Raw genomic sequence first — 19777 nt, forward strand, 5'->3', positions numbered from 1 at the left:
GCCAGGTCACCCTGGGGTTACCCACCCTCTCACATGACTGCATGTGCTCAAGATAGCCCTGGCTAACAGCAGGGTCTGAGGAGACTAAGACCACAGCAGCCTTGGAGCCTTGAAGATGAGGGGTGACTGCAGATGACAGGACAACTCCCTTAAATTGCAGCCCATATCTGTATGTAGCAAACTTGATTTGTGCTATTTGAAGCCTCCACCACCATGTTGTGCTGGTTACAGAAATGAGCTTTGTGTAGGTTTTAGACTGGCCAGCTTTTTCTCAAAAGCAGGGGAAGATTTGAACGGAGGATTGCTGGAGAAGACATGGGTGGCTTATGAGAGCTGGTAGTGGTGCTGGGCACTTGGCAGGGTGAGAATCGCAGTGGGTCCCGCCACACGCTCTCCACACTTGCTAAAGTAAGGCTGTTTTGAGTATGGCCTGGGATGTGAGGGTGATCTGGCTGTCACCTGGTGGCCGGTTGGGTTGGTGCGGGGTTGATGGGGCTGATGCTGGCTAGGCTTGTGTCGTTCCCTTCCTCCCTTTCTAGTGATTGATGGAGGGCTAAAGGGAACTGCTCTCTGTCGGATCTGCCGACAAGCCCCTCCCTGCTGCTGGGACAGGGACCACCACAGCAAAAAACTGCATTCCTCCCATATCACCCTCTGGGTTTGTTCACCACGTGGACTGGAATAGTTGTGCACAGCTCAGTATGTCCCCAGACCCCGCCCCCACAAGGTGATAGACAGCCCCACCAAGTCTAGCTCAGCGCAGCAGCAAGTTTATTGGGGTTACTGACAGAAGGCCGCCACATTACAGAGAAGCCACCCAGCATGCAGAGAGTGGTATCCCCGGACTACAGACTGGAAGCCAGCTCAGCAGCTTGGATGGTTTCCTATCTGGTAGCTGTTACTGCTACACAGCTTTTGGGGAGGCCCTGTGAACCTTGTGTTTCAGGAATTTCTGGAACCTTAATGAGCTTCCCTCTAGGAAGTAATGTTGGAATGAGGCATAGGAAACCACACAACAGTCAAGGACAGGCCACACCACACGGATGAGTCAGATGCTGAATGACAGACGAACTCATACAACGTTCTAGGAGATGTAAACTCCATCTTTTGACCGCTTCTCTGACAGGTTAAGATTTATCGCTCATCTCAAGCTGTCCCTCTGTAGCTAAGGAAAGGAGCCACTGACATGAACTCATACGGCAGCTGGGAGGGGAAAGGAGGACCGTGCAGAGGCCCCTGGCTGCCTTCCCCATTGGAAGGGCCAGGTGGCATAGGCCCAGGCTTTGTACATCTCTACCTTAGATGGATTGCTGAAGCTACCTTAGCCAAGCACTGCCCATGTATCGCTGTGATTATACAGTGTGGGCCACTGTGAGCAAACCTCAGGTCTCAGCCAATGGGACTAGCCCCACTCGTCACCTCTACTCTATCCCTCCCAGAAAAGTTCCTCATCCAGGACTCAGGACAGGCTGAGTAGCCCAGCACTTGGGTGAGGGCTGGCAGGGATCCAGGGGTTGCAGGAGCTGCCTGGTGGGAGGCACTGGTTCCCTTTGCTCCCTTAGTGCTTTCTCTGGACACTCGGGGAGCCTGCCTTCGCCTGTCAGCCCCTCCATAGGCAGAAAGGCTTTCTAGAACCCCAAGGCAGGGAGGAGGGATGGGGCGGAATCTGTGGCAATTACTACCCTTTCACCCCGTCCCCCCCTGGGAGCCAGGTGCCTAGAGGCTCCCAGTTGGCAGTGACCCAGCTAGAAGGGACTCCAGAGTCCCCACACTTTTGGTTCTTGGTTTTCTGGAGATCATAAAAGAGGCTGGGCTGCTGACCCTTAGCCCATCAACCCTGGTGACAAGTTTGGCACAAGTGTCACATATAGGTTCATGACAGACATAAACCTTTTCCTTTGCTCCAGGCTTGCTAGGGAGCCTGGGCCTGAATTTCTGGGGACAGATCTGTGCCTGGGCTAAGATCTCAGGCCCCTCAGGGAAGCCCTGTCTCCACCGCCACCTCGCTGACCAGCTCCAGCCTTGCTAACTCAGGCGGAGTGCTAGGATGGGCAAACCTGAGGTAATGGGATGGAGGGTGGTTGGGAATGTGGTGACATGAGGGTCACATGAAGACATGAGGTGATGTGAGGGCTGGTTCCAAATGTCCCTTTTTATTTAAATAAGTGCACTTCACAGTAAGTTTCTCAAGCTCTGTGAGCCCAATGACATCACTAACTCTGTCTCTCTGTAGGGTCCCAGTGCAGTGGCCGTATGGCCTGATGTTGGCACAGGTAAACCGTCCCCATGCTGTGCTTCACATTGTCTATTGCCAGGGATGGACTGCTGGGGCGGACAGGTTAGCAAGCCTCACTTCTTTCCTAACACGGTACCTCACGGGCAGCAGCAGCAGCAACACAGTGGGAAAAACACACAGGACTCAGGTCCTCAGTAAACACAGGTGTGGTCTCCTAGGACCAATTAATCTGAAACTGTTCTCCCATGAGCAGCGAGACAGGGATAGCCAGGGTCTGGAAGACAGAAAAGAGGTTGAGCTCCAAGTGGTTCCCACCCACAGCCATGCCCTCCTCTCCACCGCCTCAGAATTAGCACCTGATTCCATTGGGAACAAGGTTCTGTTTGGCAGCCCAGCCTCCATCATCTCTGCACTCCAAGGCAGAGATGGCGAGGGGTCTTATGAAAGTGTGTCTCAGGATAGCTGGACCACATGAGTCCCTGGGGTCCTTAGCACCCGTTCTCCCATGCCCACCAGGGCACAGGAATCCCAGCCTCCAGCCTGCCCTTTTACCTTGCTGTCAGGGCTGTAGGTGAAATTAGAGACAGGGACACCATTGGAAAGGACTTGTGTAGGGGCTGTGGTCACTCCCAAGATGGCCACCTCCTTCAGCTGTAGGTCAGTCCCCTCCTTAGTCATGTGTACTAACTCATTCACAATGGTATTCTGGTAATGTGGAGAGAAAAAAATGTGTCAGACTGTGAGAGTGAGCCCACCACCAGAACAGGAACTCACAGGCCAGCCTCCTGTGTGCTGACATGAGGGACATGCTGACCCAGGGATGGTGGCCACTGGGTTCTCTGGCCCAGACCCTCCCTCCACCAGATCACGACAGCCCACCCCCATGTCAGCCATTACTCACGTTCTTGGCCAAGAAGGTGATCAGTGCGTAGGCCCCTCGCTCAAGAACCCCAAGGCTCTCCCCATCATCCCAGTACAGCTCCCCACGAGCCTCGCCGCTTGCTGTTAAAGCCACGACCAGGGCCATGGGCTGCTTCCGGGATTCCGTGGTTGTGAGGCTGGGACCCTGGGAAGAGGGTGAGCACATGTCACACCTTTGACCCTGGAGACTTCCAGGACATCTATGATGACTACTTTGGCCAGGTGTTGGGTAACCCAGGATGTCAGGCGACTACCCTGGCCAAGTCCTGTCCATGCCTCCATGACTGCCAGGGCTTTATACTGTGCCTGCTCCCTGCCTCCCTCCTGAAGTAAAAGTCCATCCCAGTCCTGCCCAAGGCCCTGGGGCTGCTGGATCTGGGTACCTGCAGCGGTAGGATGTATCCTGCCCTCAGGTGCACATTGATGGTATCCAGTGGGGCTTCGAGCGTCAACCACTGCCCCTTGCTGTGGACAGCAGATCTGGGGGATGATGGAGGTGATGGAGGAGATGGTGGAGGAGATGGGAGGCTGCCGAGAAACTCCACTGGCACCTGGAAGAAGGGGTCACATCAGAAGGGTCCGGGGCAGCACCCAAGCTACCACACTGGTTCTTGGATCCATGTTCTCCTGTCCCCTAAGGCTATGTGTGGTGGTCCAAAGGTCCCCGTTGAGACAAACTGGTTGTGACCTCAGTGTAGGACTGAGCAGGGAATGCCTGGCTTAGCTCAACTTCAATGCTGTGGGGCCCTGGAAGCTACCCACTTCGGCCTGCACTTCCTTATCTAGAGGTGGGGGTTACAGCAAAAAGCTAATACACGGCACCCAGGGATGGACCAGCATGGAGCTGGGACTCCAGAGCAGGTAACCTTCCCTTTACTATGTCACTGACAGGCCAGGAAGGCATGGCCACCCTGTGACGACCTATCACTTCTGTGGATAAGGGACCGCAGACTCACCATCTGCAGGTTGTACCACACGCCCTCAGGGAAGTAGCCAGTCACTTCAGTTTTCCCGGGCTCAAGCACAGGTGTGATGAGCAGAGCTGACCCCCACAAGAGCTGGCGGTCCACAGACCAGGTGCTGGGGTCCTCAGGGAACCTTCACAGAGAGACAGGCATGAGGGCCTGCAGCCTGGGCTCTGGCACCAGCTGCTCAGCTGCAGGGACAGTCGGAAACCCAGTCCCTGAGAAACTTTGAAACTTCAGGAGCCAGAGGAGTTGGGTCTGGGCCAGAGTCCAGAACAATTCTTTTTCTTTTTTTCTTCCTTCCTTTCATTTACTTTTGGTTTTACAAGACAGGGTTTCTCTGTGTATCCCTGGCTGTCCTCTCCTGAATGCTGGGATTAAAGGGGTGTACCACTCAGCTTTTTAACATGAACACTGGGGATGAAACCCGAATCCTCGTGTTTGTAAAACAAGCACTTTCCCAGTTGAACCATTCCCCAGCCTAACCACTTGTATTTAGCCACCTAGTCCATCTGGAACGTTATCTGTGTGCGGTAGGGAAGAGGCTGACTCCTCTAGAGCAAGCTACTTGCCTTTCTACCCAAGAACCTTCTGCTCTCTGCCCACTGGAGAGGTCACAAGTAATGCCTATGTGAGCAGAGTCTGGTCTGGGGACACAGATGGGGCATCTCTGACTTGTCCTCCTCCCTGAAGCCACCTCCAAAATGGATCACCATGACAATTTCATCATAATTTTGTCAGCCAGCAAGCCTGGTCCGTACTCCAGATATCCTGGCCCCGCTGGGATCTAGGAGGCCTTGAGGGTACAGGAGCACTCTGGGCACACTCAGCTGCAGTCTGTTTTGTGGGAACACAGCCCAGAGCAGGAGGAGGTTCCCTGGCATCAGCCCCCCAGGGACACATGTGAACTGTCATTCCCTGACCCAGGTGACTCACTCCAGGAAGAGGGGCCGGGCCACTGTGTCCCCTCTGACGTGGGCTCCATGGAACAGAGTGTACAGGAAGGGCAGAAGCGCATAGCGCAAGGTGAAGGCCTTCCTCATGGCCTGCTGTGCGGTCTCGCTGAACCTGTATGGCTCCTGAGCCTATGTGGGCAGAGAGGGCAAAGGAGGTGTGCTGGTTAGCTGTCCATCAACTCAACACAAGCTGGCATCATCTGGGAAGAGGGAACCTCAACTGAGAAAATGCCTCCACCATACTGGCCTGCAGGCAAGTGGCGGGGGCCGTTTCCTTACTTAACGACTGATGTGGGAGGCCCCAGTCTACCTGGGTAGGCGTCCCTGGGTTGTATTAAAAGCCTTCAGTTCCTGCCCTGACTGCCCTTCAGGTCGGAATGTAAGACTGAAAGAGAAACCCTTTCTTCCCCAAGGTGCTTTTGTTCGTGGTGTCTATCACAGCAACTAAAGCGCAGTAGACCAGGAGGTTCACTGGGCTCCTAGGCCAGGGCTCAACAGAATGTTCACCCCAAGAATCTACAGCTCCTTGGCCATCCTGCGTGGACAGGACAGCATGGACTGGGCTCCTCCCGTAGGGGTGGGATTAGGCAGGACAGGGTCTTGGTGGGTAGGAACCCCCATCGCCCCCTCCTACCATGCTACTGAGGTCATTGTGGTTCCGCATGAAGGGGTAGAAGGCCCCCAGCTGGGTCCAGCGCACACAGAGCTCCTCTGATGTGTTTCCCAGGAAGCCGCAGATGTCCGCCCCCACTAGGGGCACGCCTAGCAGGTTAAACTGCAGGATTTCTGAGAGGACAGAGGCAGGGTGGCACCAGGTTACCAAGACAGCAGCTGGACAGTCAGGCCTCACCATCCACCAAGAACCCATTGGCCTCTGTGCTTTCCGCCTGGGGTCAGCAGCTGCTTCCCAATACCAGGAACCAGCAGAGTAGACCAGAGCCCAGGGTGCTGAGAGGCACGCTGTGACCTTATTTGGAAACATGAGCTAAGGTGAAGCGGCTGGTGTGGTCCTAGCCTAACAGCTGATGGCCTCATAAGAGGAAAATGTCATGTGAAGAGAAGGTCACATGGGGAGATAGCCCTGCAAGGAGATGCCCAGGAGACCACGAGCAGAAGGAAAGGTCCCCAAGGCTGTGCAGGGGCACCGAGTTACACCTCTGTGCAAGGGGGCACTGTCAGAGGATGGATTCCTGTTACATTAAGACCCCAATGCTGTCCTCAGGGATGGCGGCCTCGGGACACTAACAGACAACTCAGGGCCTGTTCCCCTGACTGCTAAGGGCTGGATGAACACACGTTGTTCAGCCCAGTGCCAACCCCAGTCCCCCTCTGCTGCACTGGCTTCCTTAGATCCAGGGAGCTGATGGGCAGCCTGGGGCCCCGGAGACTTCGTGGAGCCAAACGTGACCCTGCAAGCATCTAGGACTCGGCTCAGTACTTGTCGGCTCAAAGAAATGAGCCCAAAAGAGAAGGGAGCAAATCCAGACCCCAGCTCCACAAGGCAGTTAGAAGTTTGGCTCCTGGCTTGTCAGGCCTGCCCAGACTGAGCTTCAACCCACAGGGCAGAGGTGGCCAGCTCACCTCTGAGAGCTCAGCCAGCTGGGATCCTTCGTAGGTCTGTGAACATCTTACACAGAAGTCAGAAGGTTCTAGACTCTAAGTCAAGGCTCTAGCTGCCCATGTGGTACCATGGCTCCCCTCCTTCCCTACTCTGTTCTCCAGGGTTCCTGCCTTCTCTGACCTAACATGGGCCAAAGGTATCAAAGTTCTTGGAACAAAAATTAAATTCCTTTTAGCGAGCAGAGCAGGTAGGTGGCTCTGTATCTCAGGATGGGGTCACCAGGGAACAACTGTGAAAAAGGACAAGCACTGGTCAGGGAGAACTGGACACGGGGACACTGACAAGGTGCCATGGGTGAGCCGCTGACACAGGGAAGCATGTTTGCACAACTGAGTAAGGACCCGCAGGCTTCACGTCCCACATGAGATAGCAACTGGTCCCCAAGCCATCTCAATATACTCTGTGGGGCTTAGCCCAGAACCCAGTGCCCTCCAGGCAGCTTGGACTCACCTGGCACAGAGTTGGAAAGATGCTCCCAGGTGCTCCACACATCCCCTGTCCAGTGGCCAGCATATCGGCCATGGCCAGCGAAGGTTGAACGGGAGATCACGAAGGGTCGTGTCCCCCGGGTCTTCACTAGGGCCCTGAGTGGGGTGGGAGTAGAGAGCTGGGCTCACCTGGGTGATACACAGCCAGGGCTCCAGGGGTCAGGGGCAAGGGGACCAGGGCTAGAAGGAACTACCGTTAAGGAGAAGGACAGAATGAATGGAAAAGAGAGGCTACCACCAAAGTATGCTAGGCAGTCAACCCCATCCCAGTGACTCTGATGTCTTCTAGAGGTGAGCCACCACTCTGAGCCTTGTTGGACTCACGCGGTCCCTTAGATGCCATTCCCTACCCAGGTAACACCTAGGATGTCCTGTGGAGAGAGGCTTGCTCCAAGCTGGTGTGGAGAGTAGTGACCAGTTGGACAGAGTATGCAGTCATTGCAGGCCTGTGGGTGGTCTGGGTGCCTCTTTCCCTTCCGTCTACGACCCCGATGGGGGTCAGCTCCCCTCTCGGCCCCCGCTGTGCGTGCTGGGCAGGCTGGTTGGCTGTACAGGGCAGAGGCTCACCTGTTGGAGGCGATGGCTTCAGTCAAGCCGTACAGGTTGTGGAGGTTGTAGTGTGTGGAGAGGAACTGGCGGCTGGAGGCACAGATCGTAGCTGCCTGCAAGGTCCCGCCAACCACCCCTAGGCAAGAGGAGGACTAGTTTAGACTGGTTTACCAGTTTCCAGGGCTCCACGTGCTCTCTTTTGCCCAAGTCCTCTGCTCAGATGGGCACCTCCTCGGGGTCAGCCCAGGACAGAGCCCACTTGCCCCATGATGCTTGAGGCAAGTCACCTCTGCAATTCTAAACCAGAGCGGGTGGTGCCAAAGATGACCCTCTGCAAACCTATCGCCTCCATATTGACCTCCTCTTGCTTCATCCCCAGCATCTGCCCATCTGAGCACAAACCCCTTCCCCTAAGGCCCTGGCTATGTCACTCTCCAAAAGACCTCATGCTTCGGGTTTCTCTCCTCTTTGTCCTGATGGATGCTCTGCCTGCTGTTTGCCAAAACCGAGAATTGTGCATCCTTACACCTCAAAGGGGCACTCCCTGGTCAAAGCCACTAACTCTAGTACCGTCCCTACTCCCTCCAGACAGACAAGTGGGGCTCACCAGGCACATAGGGTGGGTTCTCCAGTTCATTGTCAGGGCAGCCCTGCTGAGAGCCTCTAATGAAGTTGGATGGTTCATTCATGTCCTGTAAGAGACCTAAGAGGTAGAACTGGGTTGGTCCCCAGAGACCAGGGGTGTACCCAGGGGCAGGGGTATACTTACAATCCACATTCCATCAAAGGGCACCTGGGCATGGAACTCAGAGACCATGTCCTTCCACCAGTCAAGGGTCTCAGGGTTGGTGAAATCGGGGAAGGCTGTGGATCCAGGCCAGACCTGAAGAGTCCAAGAGGGGAGAACCGGTCCCATGCAGACCCTGCACCACGGCGCTGTCAGGCCTCAGCCTTGGGCAGAGCAGCAGCTTCATGCTTAGCCAATGCTGACACATCAGCAAACCACAAGCCCAGCAACAAACAAGCCTCTCCCACAATGCCTAGAGCCTTGGAGGGCTTCAGCCTTGGGACAACAAGTGCCGTCCCTACACACAAAGTCATGGGGCAGAGGAAGCATGGACCCAGGGCATTGGGAAAAAGTTGAGACAACCCCATTGGAGCCCCCTCATTGGACACAACCCAAGCCTGCCCTTTCCACAGCTAGGGACATCTTAGGATGGGGAGGTTGGGACTCAGAACTCCCAGAAGGCCCCCACGGACAAGAAGGACAAGGGAGACCCCCAAGGCCTCATGAACGGTCGCTAAACTTGAGTTGGGCCCAGTTGCTCATGCCTGAGATCCCCCTCATACTCTGGAAATCCCAGGTATTTGTCAGAAGTTCTGGTCACCCCAAGTGAGGACCCCCACTTGCCTCTGTCCCACTCGACATGGTGGCTTCTGAATCTGACCCTTTCCCTGGACAGCTGTTCTGTCTCCTGCCCGCAGTCCCCACCCCCTTCTTCCACACTACCTTCCCAATCAGTGGCTGCCCAGTCTCATTGGTGATGAACACGCCCCTCCGAAGACCCTCGTCATAGGGCCTGTAACTCCCAGGAGGGCCTGAACTGCTGATGGCAGGGTCCTGGGGAAAGAAGCCGGCAGTGAGAGGGGATCAGTATGAGCCACCGGATGAAGAGGAACCGGTGAGGCAGAGACAGGAGGGTTTGTGGAAATGGCACTGCTGAGACCTGCCGTGGGAGGATAGAACAGGTGACAATTCGTGTTCAGTGGGTCGACTCACCCACCTAAAGAATGACTCTCTAGTGGGGAGCCCCACCTGGTAAGATCATGGGGTCACTGCCTGTAAATGACCAGCTGCTCCTGTCTGAAAATTCTCTCACATGCCACTTCATTTCTTCTTTCCTAAGAAACGCCTTGGTTGTTTTTTTCCCTCTGCGGTGTGTTTATCTTGTGAAAATATTCCATCTACTGGGTACACATATAGCTGTGGCTGGTCAGGAAGATGATTTCCCCTTAATCAGTATAATTCTGATGAATAGAATACTAGGAAAATTCTCACTACTCAGACTGACATAAGAAAGTAATAGTATTCTCAGTCACCAAGACAGCTAATTTTAGACTTCAGGACAAATTCAAGTCAAACGGGTTGCCCTTGGAGATGAAATATCTAGTTGCCCCTAGAGACAAATACATGAGGTCATTTTCCCCAGGTGTTTATTGCTGATTCAAGTTCAGAGGGGGAAGCAACTTTAGCAGATATAACATTCTTAGTAATTGACACTTTGCACATAGTCCCAGCCTCAGTTTATGTCACAGGCTCAAGGTTATTTTCTGTCTGGGAACCCTGTTTAGGCTATGTGCATAGCCAAGCATTACTCACTGGTCAGTCAATGTGACCTCCCTAGTCTGAGAAATATTGTGTTATGAGAATGGGTTGGGCCCTGATAATGTAACTTATAACTGTCCATAGTTTGGCTGTGAGGAGAAGCTGCGTAAGGATCTCCAGGAGAGGCTATGGAGAGCTGTGGAGAAGGGGGTGGGAGGAAGGAAGCATTGTTAGAGATGGGCTGTGCAGAGCTATTCAGGCGCTGGGTAGGGGCAGCTATGTAGAGAAGCCAGAGAGATTTTCAGAGAGCATTTGTAAGTCACCATCAGACAGTGCATGTGTTTGCTTATTTTTCCCCTCAGATAGAAAGTCTAACCCTCAGACAGGTAAGAATTTTTCCGAATCACTTGCTACATTTGTAGATTTTTTTTTTTTTTTTGCATATCCTGGTGCTGACTGGAGGCTGCCCCACCCGCCCCCAAGTTCGCAATGGTACGTGAAAACGGCACACAGTTGGCTAGTCTGAAGAGCTGACTAGAGGTGTGAGCTGGATTCCTGATCCTCCTGCTCAAGACAAATGATTACTGCTTGCGTCTTTTATTTTTATTTTTGCTTCCTGGGGCTGTTTTGTTTTGTTCTTTAAGACATGGTTTCTTTGTGTAGCCTTGACTGTCCTGGAACTCACTCTGTAGACCAGGCTGACCTGCCTCTGCCTCCCGAGTGCTGGGATTAAAGGTGTACGCCACAATCTAACTTACTATTTTTAGTTGTGCATGTGGTAGTTTGACTGTAACTGGCCCCCATGATCCCGTAATCTCATAGGGAGTGGCACTGTCATGGGGTGTAGCTTTGTTGGAGGAAGTGTGTCACTGTGGGGGTGGGCTTTGAGGTTTCATATACTCAGGATATGGCCCAGTGGGTCAGTTGAATTCCTGTTGCCTGCAACATGTAGGACACTTGGTTATTTCTCCAGTAGCATGCCCACCTGCATGCCGCCATGCTCCCTGCCATGGCAGACTGAACCTCTGAAACTGTAAGCAAGTGACCCTCAGTTAAATGTTTTCTTTCTTCTTTTTAAAGATTTATTTATTTATTATGTATACAATGTTCTGCCTGCATGTATGCCTGCAGGCCAGAAGAGGGCACCAGATCTCATTACTGATGGTTGTGAGCCATCATATGGTTGCTGGGAATTGAACTCAGGACCTTTGGATGATCAGGCAGTGCTCTTAACCACTGAGCTATCTTTCCAGTCACAAATGTTTTCTTTATAAGAGTTGCCATGGTCATGGTGACTCTTCACAGCAATAGTAAACCCTAACTAAGACTGTATGTGTGTGTGTGTCTAGAAGAAACTGTTGGTTCCCTGGAGCTGAAACTACAGGGAGTTATGAGCTGACTGATATGGTACCAGAAGAACTGTCTTCTTCAAGAACAGTGTGCTCTTAACTGCTGAGCCATCTTTCCCGGGGCATACAGGTGCTTCCAGAAACCTGGTCAGAAGACACTAAGCCTGCAACCCTCTAGACATTTCTTCAACATCAAAGACTCAGAGAATGTCCTAGGCAAGCACTGACTAGAAGGAAGAAGCCACACAAATACCACAATGGCTAAGTTCAGATCTGCTTACCACGATCATCATGTACCGCCGGCCACCCTGGTGGAGCTCGCGCACCATGTCTGGGAAGTCTGCAAAGCCATCCTGGTTGAAGGTGAAGTCCCTGCGGGCGTCCATGTAGTCCAGGTCGTTCCACTGCACATCCTGCGGCACGGGACAGGAGCTGAAGCTGAGATCGGGGCCCAGCAGTACAGAAGCTGGGGCTGCCCTGCCCTGACTTCCACTCACCAGGGGGAAGTGTGTTCTGGTCATGTTCTCCACCACCTCGCGGATGATGGCAGTGGAGGAGTAGCCCCAGCGGCACAGGTGGAAACCCAGGCCCCAGTATGGTGGCATGAAGGGGTATCCTGCAGGCCAGGACCGCAAGTGAGCAAGGACTGGGGGCAAGGGTCAGGGCCTAGGGGGTCTGAGATCAGTGGACCGAGAGCAGGCCCTACCCACGACATCCAGGTACTGCTGCACAACGCTCTTGGGCTCTGGGCCTAGGAACACGTACACATCCAAGATCCCACCTGTTGACCTCCAGGTTAGGGCCGGGCTGGGCTGCAGGACCACATCTGGAAGAAAGTGACTTAGGTTCAGGAACGAGTCCCCCACAGACAGGCCAACCTGCACCTACAGAGTGTGGCTCTTCCGATATGAAGGCTGGGAGATGCCCACAGGGCGGGACTGGGGCAGCTGTTCTGAGCCCAATTTAGTAAGGCCTGAAGGACGTGGAGTGGATGAGCCTGGGGAATCCCCCAGATCTCCTTAGGTAGGGGTGGGGAGTGAGCAGGGTGAGGACTCTGCCCACTGGACTGTCTCCACATAAGGGCCCTTGAGACAAGCAGACTCCGGGGCAGGCAGAGCCTCAAGCTCTCCTGCTGAAGGATGACCTAGGAACTACAGTCTGGTGACTCACCCATGGCATTGCTGTTCAGCAGGAAGACACCATGAGCCAAGCCACCGTCCTCCAGCGCCAGGTAGAATGGGTGTGACCCATAGAGGTTGGCACCTGGCTGGAATGACAAGAGACAGCACCTCGCACCCAGGACCCTAGCCTCCACCTTCCCTCCTCTGCTCATCTCCTACCGAGGGTGCCAGGTCCCGGTTCCAGAGGGTGACCCGCGTCCATTCAGTGCTGAGCATGAGCGGGCTGAGGTGCTCAGCGAGGCCCGTGACGTGCTGGGAGGGCAGTGACGTGGACAGCTGCAGGAACTGGTCGGCGAAGAACAGGGGGGCCACGGTAGTGTTCAGCCTGTGGGGAGACATTAGGCTCCCTTGGATGGACCCCAGGCCACACAAATCCAGGATGGTGGATCCATCCGAGGGAAGGGTTGGAGAGGGACAGAGCGACCTCACCAGTTCTGCTTCAGGCCAACCCTGGGACAATGGCTATCTAAAGACCAGAACACCTGCAAACAGTGGGAAAGCCAGCGCAGGCATGCTCAGAGGGGTCCATGTTCCCCTAGGTCAGAGGACACAGTAGTACAAACATGAGGTCCTGTCAGGGAGACATGAACCCTAGAGAGTGAGTTAATAACAAAGCTCACAGGAAGAGATGTGTATTTGATAAATAAAAGTAAGGCCACGAGGTGCGCCACCTGCAGGGGGTACCACTGTGAACTGGATTGGGTCTTTCCCTAGTACCACTGGGTGGACCATCCTGTGGTGGGTCATCTCGGATAGCACAGGTGCCAAACAAACACTGCTGTCACAGCAATGACGTCATCTCCACACCCCTTGTATCTCCTGGAGGCCTGAGGCCTCACTGGGAAGCCATGGAGAAAACCTCTCAGACCCAGTGTAGAAACACCAAGCCGAGACCTGGATGCATGCCTGGTGGTCCGCACACAGGGAGGAGGGAGGAGGGCTGGGTTTTGTCAACTTGATACAAGTTAGGGTCATCTGGGAAGAGGCACTCTCGATTGAGGAAATCCTTCCGTCAGATTGGCCTGCAAACAATCCTGTGGCGGCCGCATTTTCTTGATTGATGGATGGGGAGAGCCCAGCACACTGTGGGTGGTACCACCCCCTGGGGATGGTGGTCCAGGGTTGGGCGGCCTCTGCTTGAGTTTCTGCCTCCAGGTTCCTACTTAGGTTCCTGCCCTGATTACCTGAGTGTGACCTGGGAGCTCTAAGAGGAAACAAACCCTTTCTTCCCCACCTTGCTTTCTCCCCTAGTGCCTATCACAGCAATGGGAAACAGACCAGCTAAAGGCAGAGTCAGGTTGACAGCAGAGCCAGGGATGAGGTGGACAGGTTTGCTAACTTTGGACGTTCTGACCTCCGAGGGGCCACCATGTCCCTGTCAACCCCAGGGTAGGGTCAAAGTTCCAGGCACCCAACTTACAGCACCCGGCCATTCAGCTTCCTGCGGACAATCACTCCGAAGGGATCCTCTGAGAATTCCACAGTATAGAGGGGGGACGGTGCCTGGCTCAGGACATGCGGGGTCTCCATGGGCACTTCGTAGCGCTTATTAGCGGGGTCTTTGATCTAGGAGAGAAGAGAGAGAGGTGCCCAGAGCCCTTCAAGAGCCAGGGGCCCCTTCCCTCACCGCAGCCCCTCCACACCTCCAGGAGACAAGGTTTCGAACAGTCGGTTTGTTCAGGTCCCTCCCAGGGTAACTGCACACTGTGCCGCCATGGGCCTTAGTTCCCTCAGCTACTAAACTGGAGGGAAGGAGGCCTCCCTGAGGCTGCCAAAAGCAGAGCATTGACTAAACCTGAACATCACAGAGACAGTGAACAGTTTTGTGTTTGCTCTTTTTCCCCCTTGCTTTTAGTTAATTTATTACATTTTGAGGCTAGTTCTCACTGTAGGCCAGGCCAGCCTGCCTACACTATGAAGTCGAGGCCGACATTTAACTCACTGAGATCCTCTTGTTACAGCCTCCTAAATGCTGCAATTACAAGCATAGCAACTTTTAAAAAAATCTTTTTTTGAGCATACCAAGGCCATACGCTACCAATGAGCTATGCACCAGGCCCCACAAATAGCTTTTAATTTTTTTATATTTATTTGTGTGTGTGCAACTGTGAAAGTCCGAAGTAGAGGTAAGGTGTTTGTCTTCTCACTCTCCAACCTGGCTAGGCTGGCGGCCAGAGCTCTCCAGGATCTGCTTGTCTGCTACTCCAGTGCTGGAGCTACACGTGTATGTTGCCATGCCTAACCTTCTTCTTTAAATAAAAAAAATATTTATTATGTATACAATAGTCTGTCTGTGTGTATGTCTGCAGGCCAGAAGAGGGCACCAGACCTCATTACAGGTGGTTGTGAGTCACCATGTGGTTGCTAGGAATTGAACTCAGGACCTTAGGAAGAGCAGGCAATTCTCTTAACCACTGAGCCATCTCTCCAGCCCCATGCCTGACCTACACAGGTGCCAGGATCCGAGCTCCTCACGCTTGTCCAGCAAGCACTTTACCCATATCCCCAGCTCCCACCGTTTTTAGCCTAAGGATGTCCCCAGCATCACGCAGGACAGCGTTATACTAAAAACACAGAATCATCCTCCATAGACTCAATGTGATGTGGGCACTGCCAGGGGATGACAGGGAATGGGGCAAATGAAAATTCCTGCTGTCTGCAAGTGGCCAGTCCTGACGTCACTACCTGGAACATCCCATAGGGGTCCACACACAGCCCTACCACACATATCCCTGGGAAAATGCGTCACCCGCCCGCACACCTATCCTCTGCTCTGCCTGGCCCATCTTTCTGCACGGGCTGTCCTGTCACAGGCTCTCCTGGTGACCCAGGGTCTACTGTGCCCACACCCACCATGAAGTGGAGGCGGCTCTCAGTCTCCATCAGCACATCCAGCTGTAAGCTCAGCACATCCTTTGGGAAGAAGGTCGGGCTGGAACGGGTCAGGGTGGCTGTGTACCCCGTCTCTGTGGAATTCAAATTCTCTAGCCGGTAGCTTGGGTAACTGGGAGGGAAGAAACACCAGGGCTGTCCCATCAGCACTTGCCCGGCTGGGACATAGCAGCAGCCACGGGCCTCACACTCCTCCTGGGAGATGCCCTTGTCTGGAGCGCAGTCAAAGCGGCTGTTGGGGGGCACGTCGCACTTCGTGGGCACTGCTGCAGGCTGCACATGGTGTTCCTGGATGTGCTGGGGCCCTGGCCTGTAACCCTTCCAATGGTGAGGCCTAAAAGTCTCTTCCAGTCCTGAAGAGGACTCAGGAAAGTCTTGGGGAAACAACATTAAGTCACGGAGCATGAGATGACCCAGAATGATCGCGGAAATAAAGGAGATGAGGGCGCAGACCCCAATCACAGAGTGGGAGCAGAGAGGCTTCCTCATCTTCATGGTGAAAGCCTGTTGGCCCGGAGCAGCATACACAGCCATGGAGGCCTGAGGAGAGGAAGATCTAGTGTCAATGCAGGCGGGGGTCATGGGGTCCTGGGTGCATTCACACAGCAGCACCCACACACAGTGCAAGGGGGAGCAGGCAGCCAGAGTATCTCCCTCCACAGCAACGGTGAGGAAGGCAGAAGCCAGGTAGAGGAGATCAGACTCCTCAGAGGTAGAGGGGTTGCTGCAGACACTGCCCCCACATGGCCCCACAGCCCTGGACAGACCGATGTGAAAGGGAACCAGGACTTTATTCGGAGGTCTTCTGTGTGAGCAGAAAGGCTGGGGAGCCATCAAGTCAAACCCCATGGAGAGAATGAAAAGAAGTGGGGTGAAAAGCTCAGGTCACAGGGTTCTCTGGCTATAACTGGCCACAGAGGTGTGGGGGCCTTCCAGAAATGGGACTCATTTCAGGATGTGGTGGGGACAGGGTGGGACTCGGCACGGGGGTGGGGGGAGTACTAGAGGCTCTCTGGGTCACCAGACATACTCAAGAGACAATGGCCTGGTTGCAGATGGGCCAGCTGTGAATATTCTGACCAGCAATTGGGGCTCTTTAGGCTGACAGTTAAAGTTTTACCCATAATACCTGTGACTTTCTCCTGCTAGTAACTCTCCAGCTCCCTAGTAACCTGCAGGGGTGTGGGTGGGTGGGATGAGGGGTGAACTCCAACCCATTCAGTCTGATCTATTTGTCGTCAGGGCAGACTTCTCCAGGCTGGGGCTCTACCACACTTAGATGCCGGCTACAAACCCCAGGTTGCCACCAGTACTTCTGAGGGGCTGGCTATCAGTCTGGTAGTGTCAAGGACTCTGGCACTGGAACTCACACCTCAAGGAACTCAGAAAAGTGATATATATATACATATACATATATATATATATATATATATATATATATATATATATATATATATATATATATATATGCGCTATAACTCAAGAACAGCCAGATATGGGCTGGGAACAGGTGGGCGTGCCCCTGCAATGTGTGGAGCATCTGGGGTTCTGGGATGCTCCCTGAAGCTACCCACTTGGCTGTCACTTTGAGTTAGGGTTTCCAGAAGCCCAGGCTTGCCTTAAACTTGCTATGAAGCCAGGGATTCCTGTCACCACCTCCCACGTGCTGTGCTTTCTGGCACTGGATTTCACACCCAGCTCTACTGAGTTCCGTGGGCCTTCCATTATGCAGGCAGGACTGATGAATCAGTAGCCATGGTGAGTGATCGCTAGCCTCTCGGGGGAGTCAGGATGCTTGGGTGGGCTGCAGTTTCCAACCCTCCAATCACACCTTGTCTTTCGGTTGCCTAGCAGCCATAAACTACTAGGGACCCCAGCCTCCGTGCTAGCAATAGAAAGACAGTTAACCACAGGTGTCCAGGCATGAGCCAGAGACCCATTTTATCTTTGCTGCTGCGTAGCAGCTCCACCTGGCCCTTTGGACACGTGTGACACTGATCATGATTCAGCATCCAAGGACAATGACGTGCTCAGACTCCCCTTGGGCAGCGTGGGAATCTGCAGCTTCCAGGACCTTCCAAGGAGGCCCCGGTGCGCAACAGATAAATACGTATATCGAAACAAAGTCTCAGAAACAGAAACCAGACAGTTCTCTCAGCTCCACAATTTAGAGGGGAAAAAAAAAACAGGGAAGGAACTAAAGATCAGACGCCACTACTATCTGGAGACCCAAGCTTGCTTTCTAGAAAGCTGCTGGATGCGCAGCGCAACCAGGCACAGGCGAGTCCAAACCCAAGCTTTCGAGACACCGTGCGCATTCTCTCTGTGCCACCGTGCGCGTTCTCTCTGTGCCTCAGTTTCCCCCTGCGAAACATACACACAGAGCTTGGCCCGCCCAGCACTGAGGGCACCCAGTAGAATCCGGAATTTTTTGCCGAAGCCTGTGGTGTTACTCAGGTCCCTGCCTGCGCCTGCCTGAGTCGGGGGTCGGGGTGTCCCACCTCTCTCGGTTTCTCTGCTCGATTCTCCCAAGCAGGAACAAACTCACTGATAGTCGGCCCCGCCGCCCTGAAGGAGGCCGCTCCTCCGGAGGCCCTCGGGCCTGAGACAGCCTTCGTCAGCGCTTCCAGCTCACCTGCGCAGCGCAAACGCCCTCCTGGCCGCAGACCCCCAAACCCAGCGAGACAGCGCGGGTCACGTGGTCTGAGGGCGGGGCTAGACCGCATGGACCACGTGACTCGGCCTCCGGCATGGGCGTTCTCGCTGCGCCCCCTAGTGGCTGCGGGCGGCAGAGCGCGCAGGCATTGCCGGGCGTGACGGGGAAGAAGCTGACACAAAGCAGGTCCAACCCAAGGCCACCCATTCAACACCTCGAAAGCTTCAGCGGGAGATGAAACCAATCCAGATTGTGAGTTCCGTCATCTTGCTCCGTAGGGAAACGAGTCAAAAACACGTGATCACACACACAAAAAAAAAAAAACCTACACTGGTGAAAGCATAAAATGACGTCAGCCTTTTGACACTGATGGCCATAAATTGAGACATAAGCACAGGGTGGTGGTGTGAGCATGTGATCCCAGCACTCGGGAGGCAGAGACAGGAAGATTGCTAATTTGAGTCAAACATAGGACACCTGGTGAGACCCTGTTTCAAAAACCAAAGTTGGCCAAGCAATGGTGGCACACGCCTTTAATCCCAGCACTCGGGAGGCAGAGACAGGTGGGTGGATCTCTGTGTGTTTGAGGCCAGTCTAGTCTACAGAGTGAGTTTCAGGACAGGTTCCAAAGCTACAGAGAAACTCTGTCTCGTGAAACCCTGTCTCGAAAAACCAAACAACAATGAAAACAAAACGAAAAACCCCAAAGTCGGCAGGCAGGATGTAGCTGGGGTAGAGCACTGGCCCACTGTGTTCAGGGGCCTGACTTCCTGTGGTGCTATAACTACTCTTGAGAAGATACTACAGGGGCACTTGAGCCCTCTGGTTGTCAAACTTTTGGAACAATGGACCCCAAGAAATTAAAACCAACCCCCCAGTCCCATACTGCGGCGGGGGAAATGTCTTAGAAGATACTGCACACAGTTCTGGAAGCTTGTCAGCGTGCAGAGCAGGGATGATTAGTGCCAAGAGATGGCCAGTGATGGACGGAACCTCACCGTGGCCAAGACTGCTTAGCCATCCAGACTTCTGCCCTATTAAACCTCACATGGAGACCCTCAAGGTGGGCCTGGCATGGATGGTGGTCCACTATTTGTGCCACTTCCCACTGTGGCCACATTTAATAACTCCCCCTTTGAAGCGTGAGTAATAAAAACTCTGAGAAATTGGGGTTCAACCTGAAGGTCAGAAAGGAAAAGCAGCCAGTCACTGGCTCTTACCTTGACCTCAGTCCAAAATGGTGAACCTGCCTCCAGAAATCCTCAGAATGAGATTGTGTGAGAGCTGTCTCCTCCCGTTTTATATTCCTCTCTAGTTCTGAGATTAAAGGCCTGCATCATTACTGCCTGGTTTTTATGGCAAGCTAATGTGGCTGCTGGGATTAAAGGTGTGTGTTACTGCGGCCTAGTCTGTAAGGCTGGCCAGTGTGGCTGTTTTACTCCTTGAACTTCAGTCAAGCTTTATTTATTAAAATATAAATGAAGCTGGGCGGTAGTGGTGTGAGTTTTCAATCCCAGAACTTGGGAGGCAGAGGCAGGCAGATCTTTATGAATTCAAGGCCAGCCTGGTCTACAAGAGCTAGTTCCAGGACAGGCTCCAAAGCGACAGAGAAACCCTGTCTCAAAAAACCAGTATCA

General features: G+C 53.7%; 1 protein-coding gene across 3 annotated transcripts; it reads right to left on the reverse strand.

Moving 5' to 3' along the window:
- Positions 1-748: 748 nt before the first annotated feature.
- Gaa (alpha glucosidase) lies at positions 749-18198 on the reverse strand. 3 transcript variants are annotated; one of them, XM_048451819.3, is made up of 20 exons: positions 18120-18198; positions 15446-16024; positions 14013-14158; positions 12752-12917; positions 12582-12678; positions 12118-12237; positions 11909-12027; positions 11693-11824; positions 9247-9357; positions 8506-8619; positions 8344-8428; positions 7755-7872; positions 7150-7283; positions 5713-5864; positions 5059-5207; positions 4114-4255; positions 3541-3708; positions 3138-3302; positions 2789-2941; positions 749-2510 (listed from the first exon to the last, which is right to left on the reverse strand). In XM_048451819.3, the coding sequence occupies exons 2-20, from the start codon at positions 16016-16018 to the stop codon at positions 2451-2453; spliced, it is 2904 nt and encodes a 967-aa protein (XP_048307776.3). In that variant the 5' UTR covers positions 16019-16024; positions 18120-18198; the 3' UTR covers positions 749-2450. The 3 variants fall into 3 exon arrangements, with proteins under 3 accessions (XP_048307776.3, XP_048307777.3, XP_048307773.3); XM_048451820.3 differs by having other exon boundaries at positions 18033-18147; XM_048451816.3 differs by lacking the exon at positions 18120-18198 and adding an exon at positions 17986-18117.
- Positions 18199-19777: the final 1579 nt, after the last annotated feature.

This window comes from Myodes glareolus, chromosome 9 (genome assembly GCF_982192425.1).
Source record: "Myodes glareolus chromosome 9, mMyoGla1.1, whole genome shotgun sequence".
Classification (NCBI taxonomy): domain Eukaryota; kingdom Metazoa; phylum Chordata; class Mammalia; order Rodentia; family Cricetidae; genus Myodes; species Myodes glareolus.

Bases quoted from the DNA above. Each gene is read 5' to 3' on its own strand.
- Gaa (XM_048451819.3), bottom strand. From the start codon at position 16,018: ATGGCTGTGTATGCTGCTCCGGGCCAACAGGCTTTCACCATGAAGATG. The intron at 9,358-11,692 runs GTAAGCAGATCT...TTCTTTCCCCAG, and splicing joins GGCGGTACATGATGATCGTG to GACCCTGCCATCAGCAGTTC. The intron at 3,303-3,540 runs GTACCCAGATCC...CCCTCTTCCCAG, and splicing joins GATACATCCTACCGCTGCAG to GGTCCCAGCCTCACAACCAC.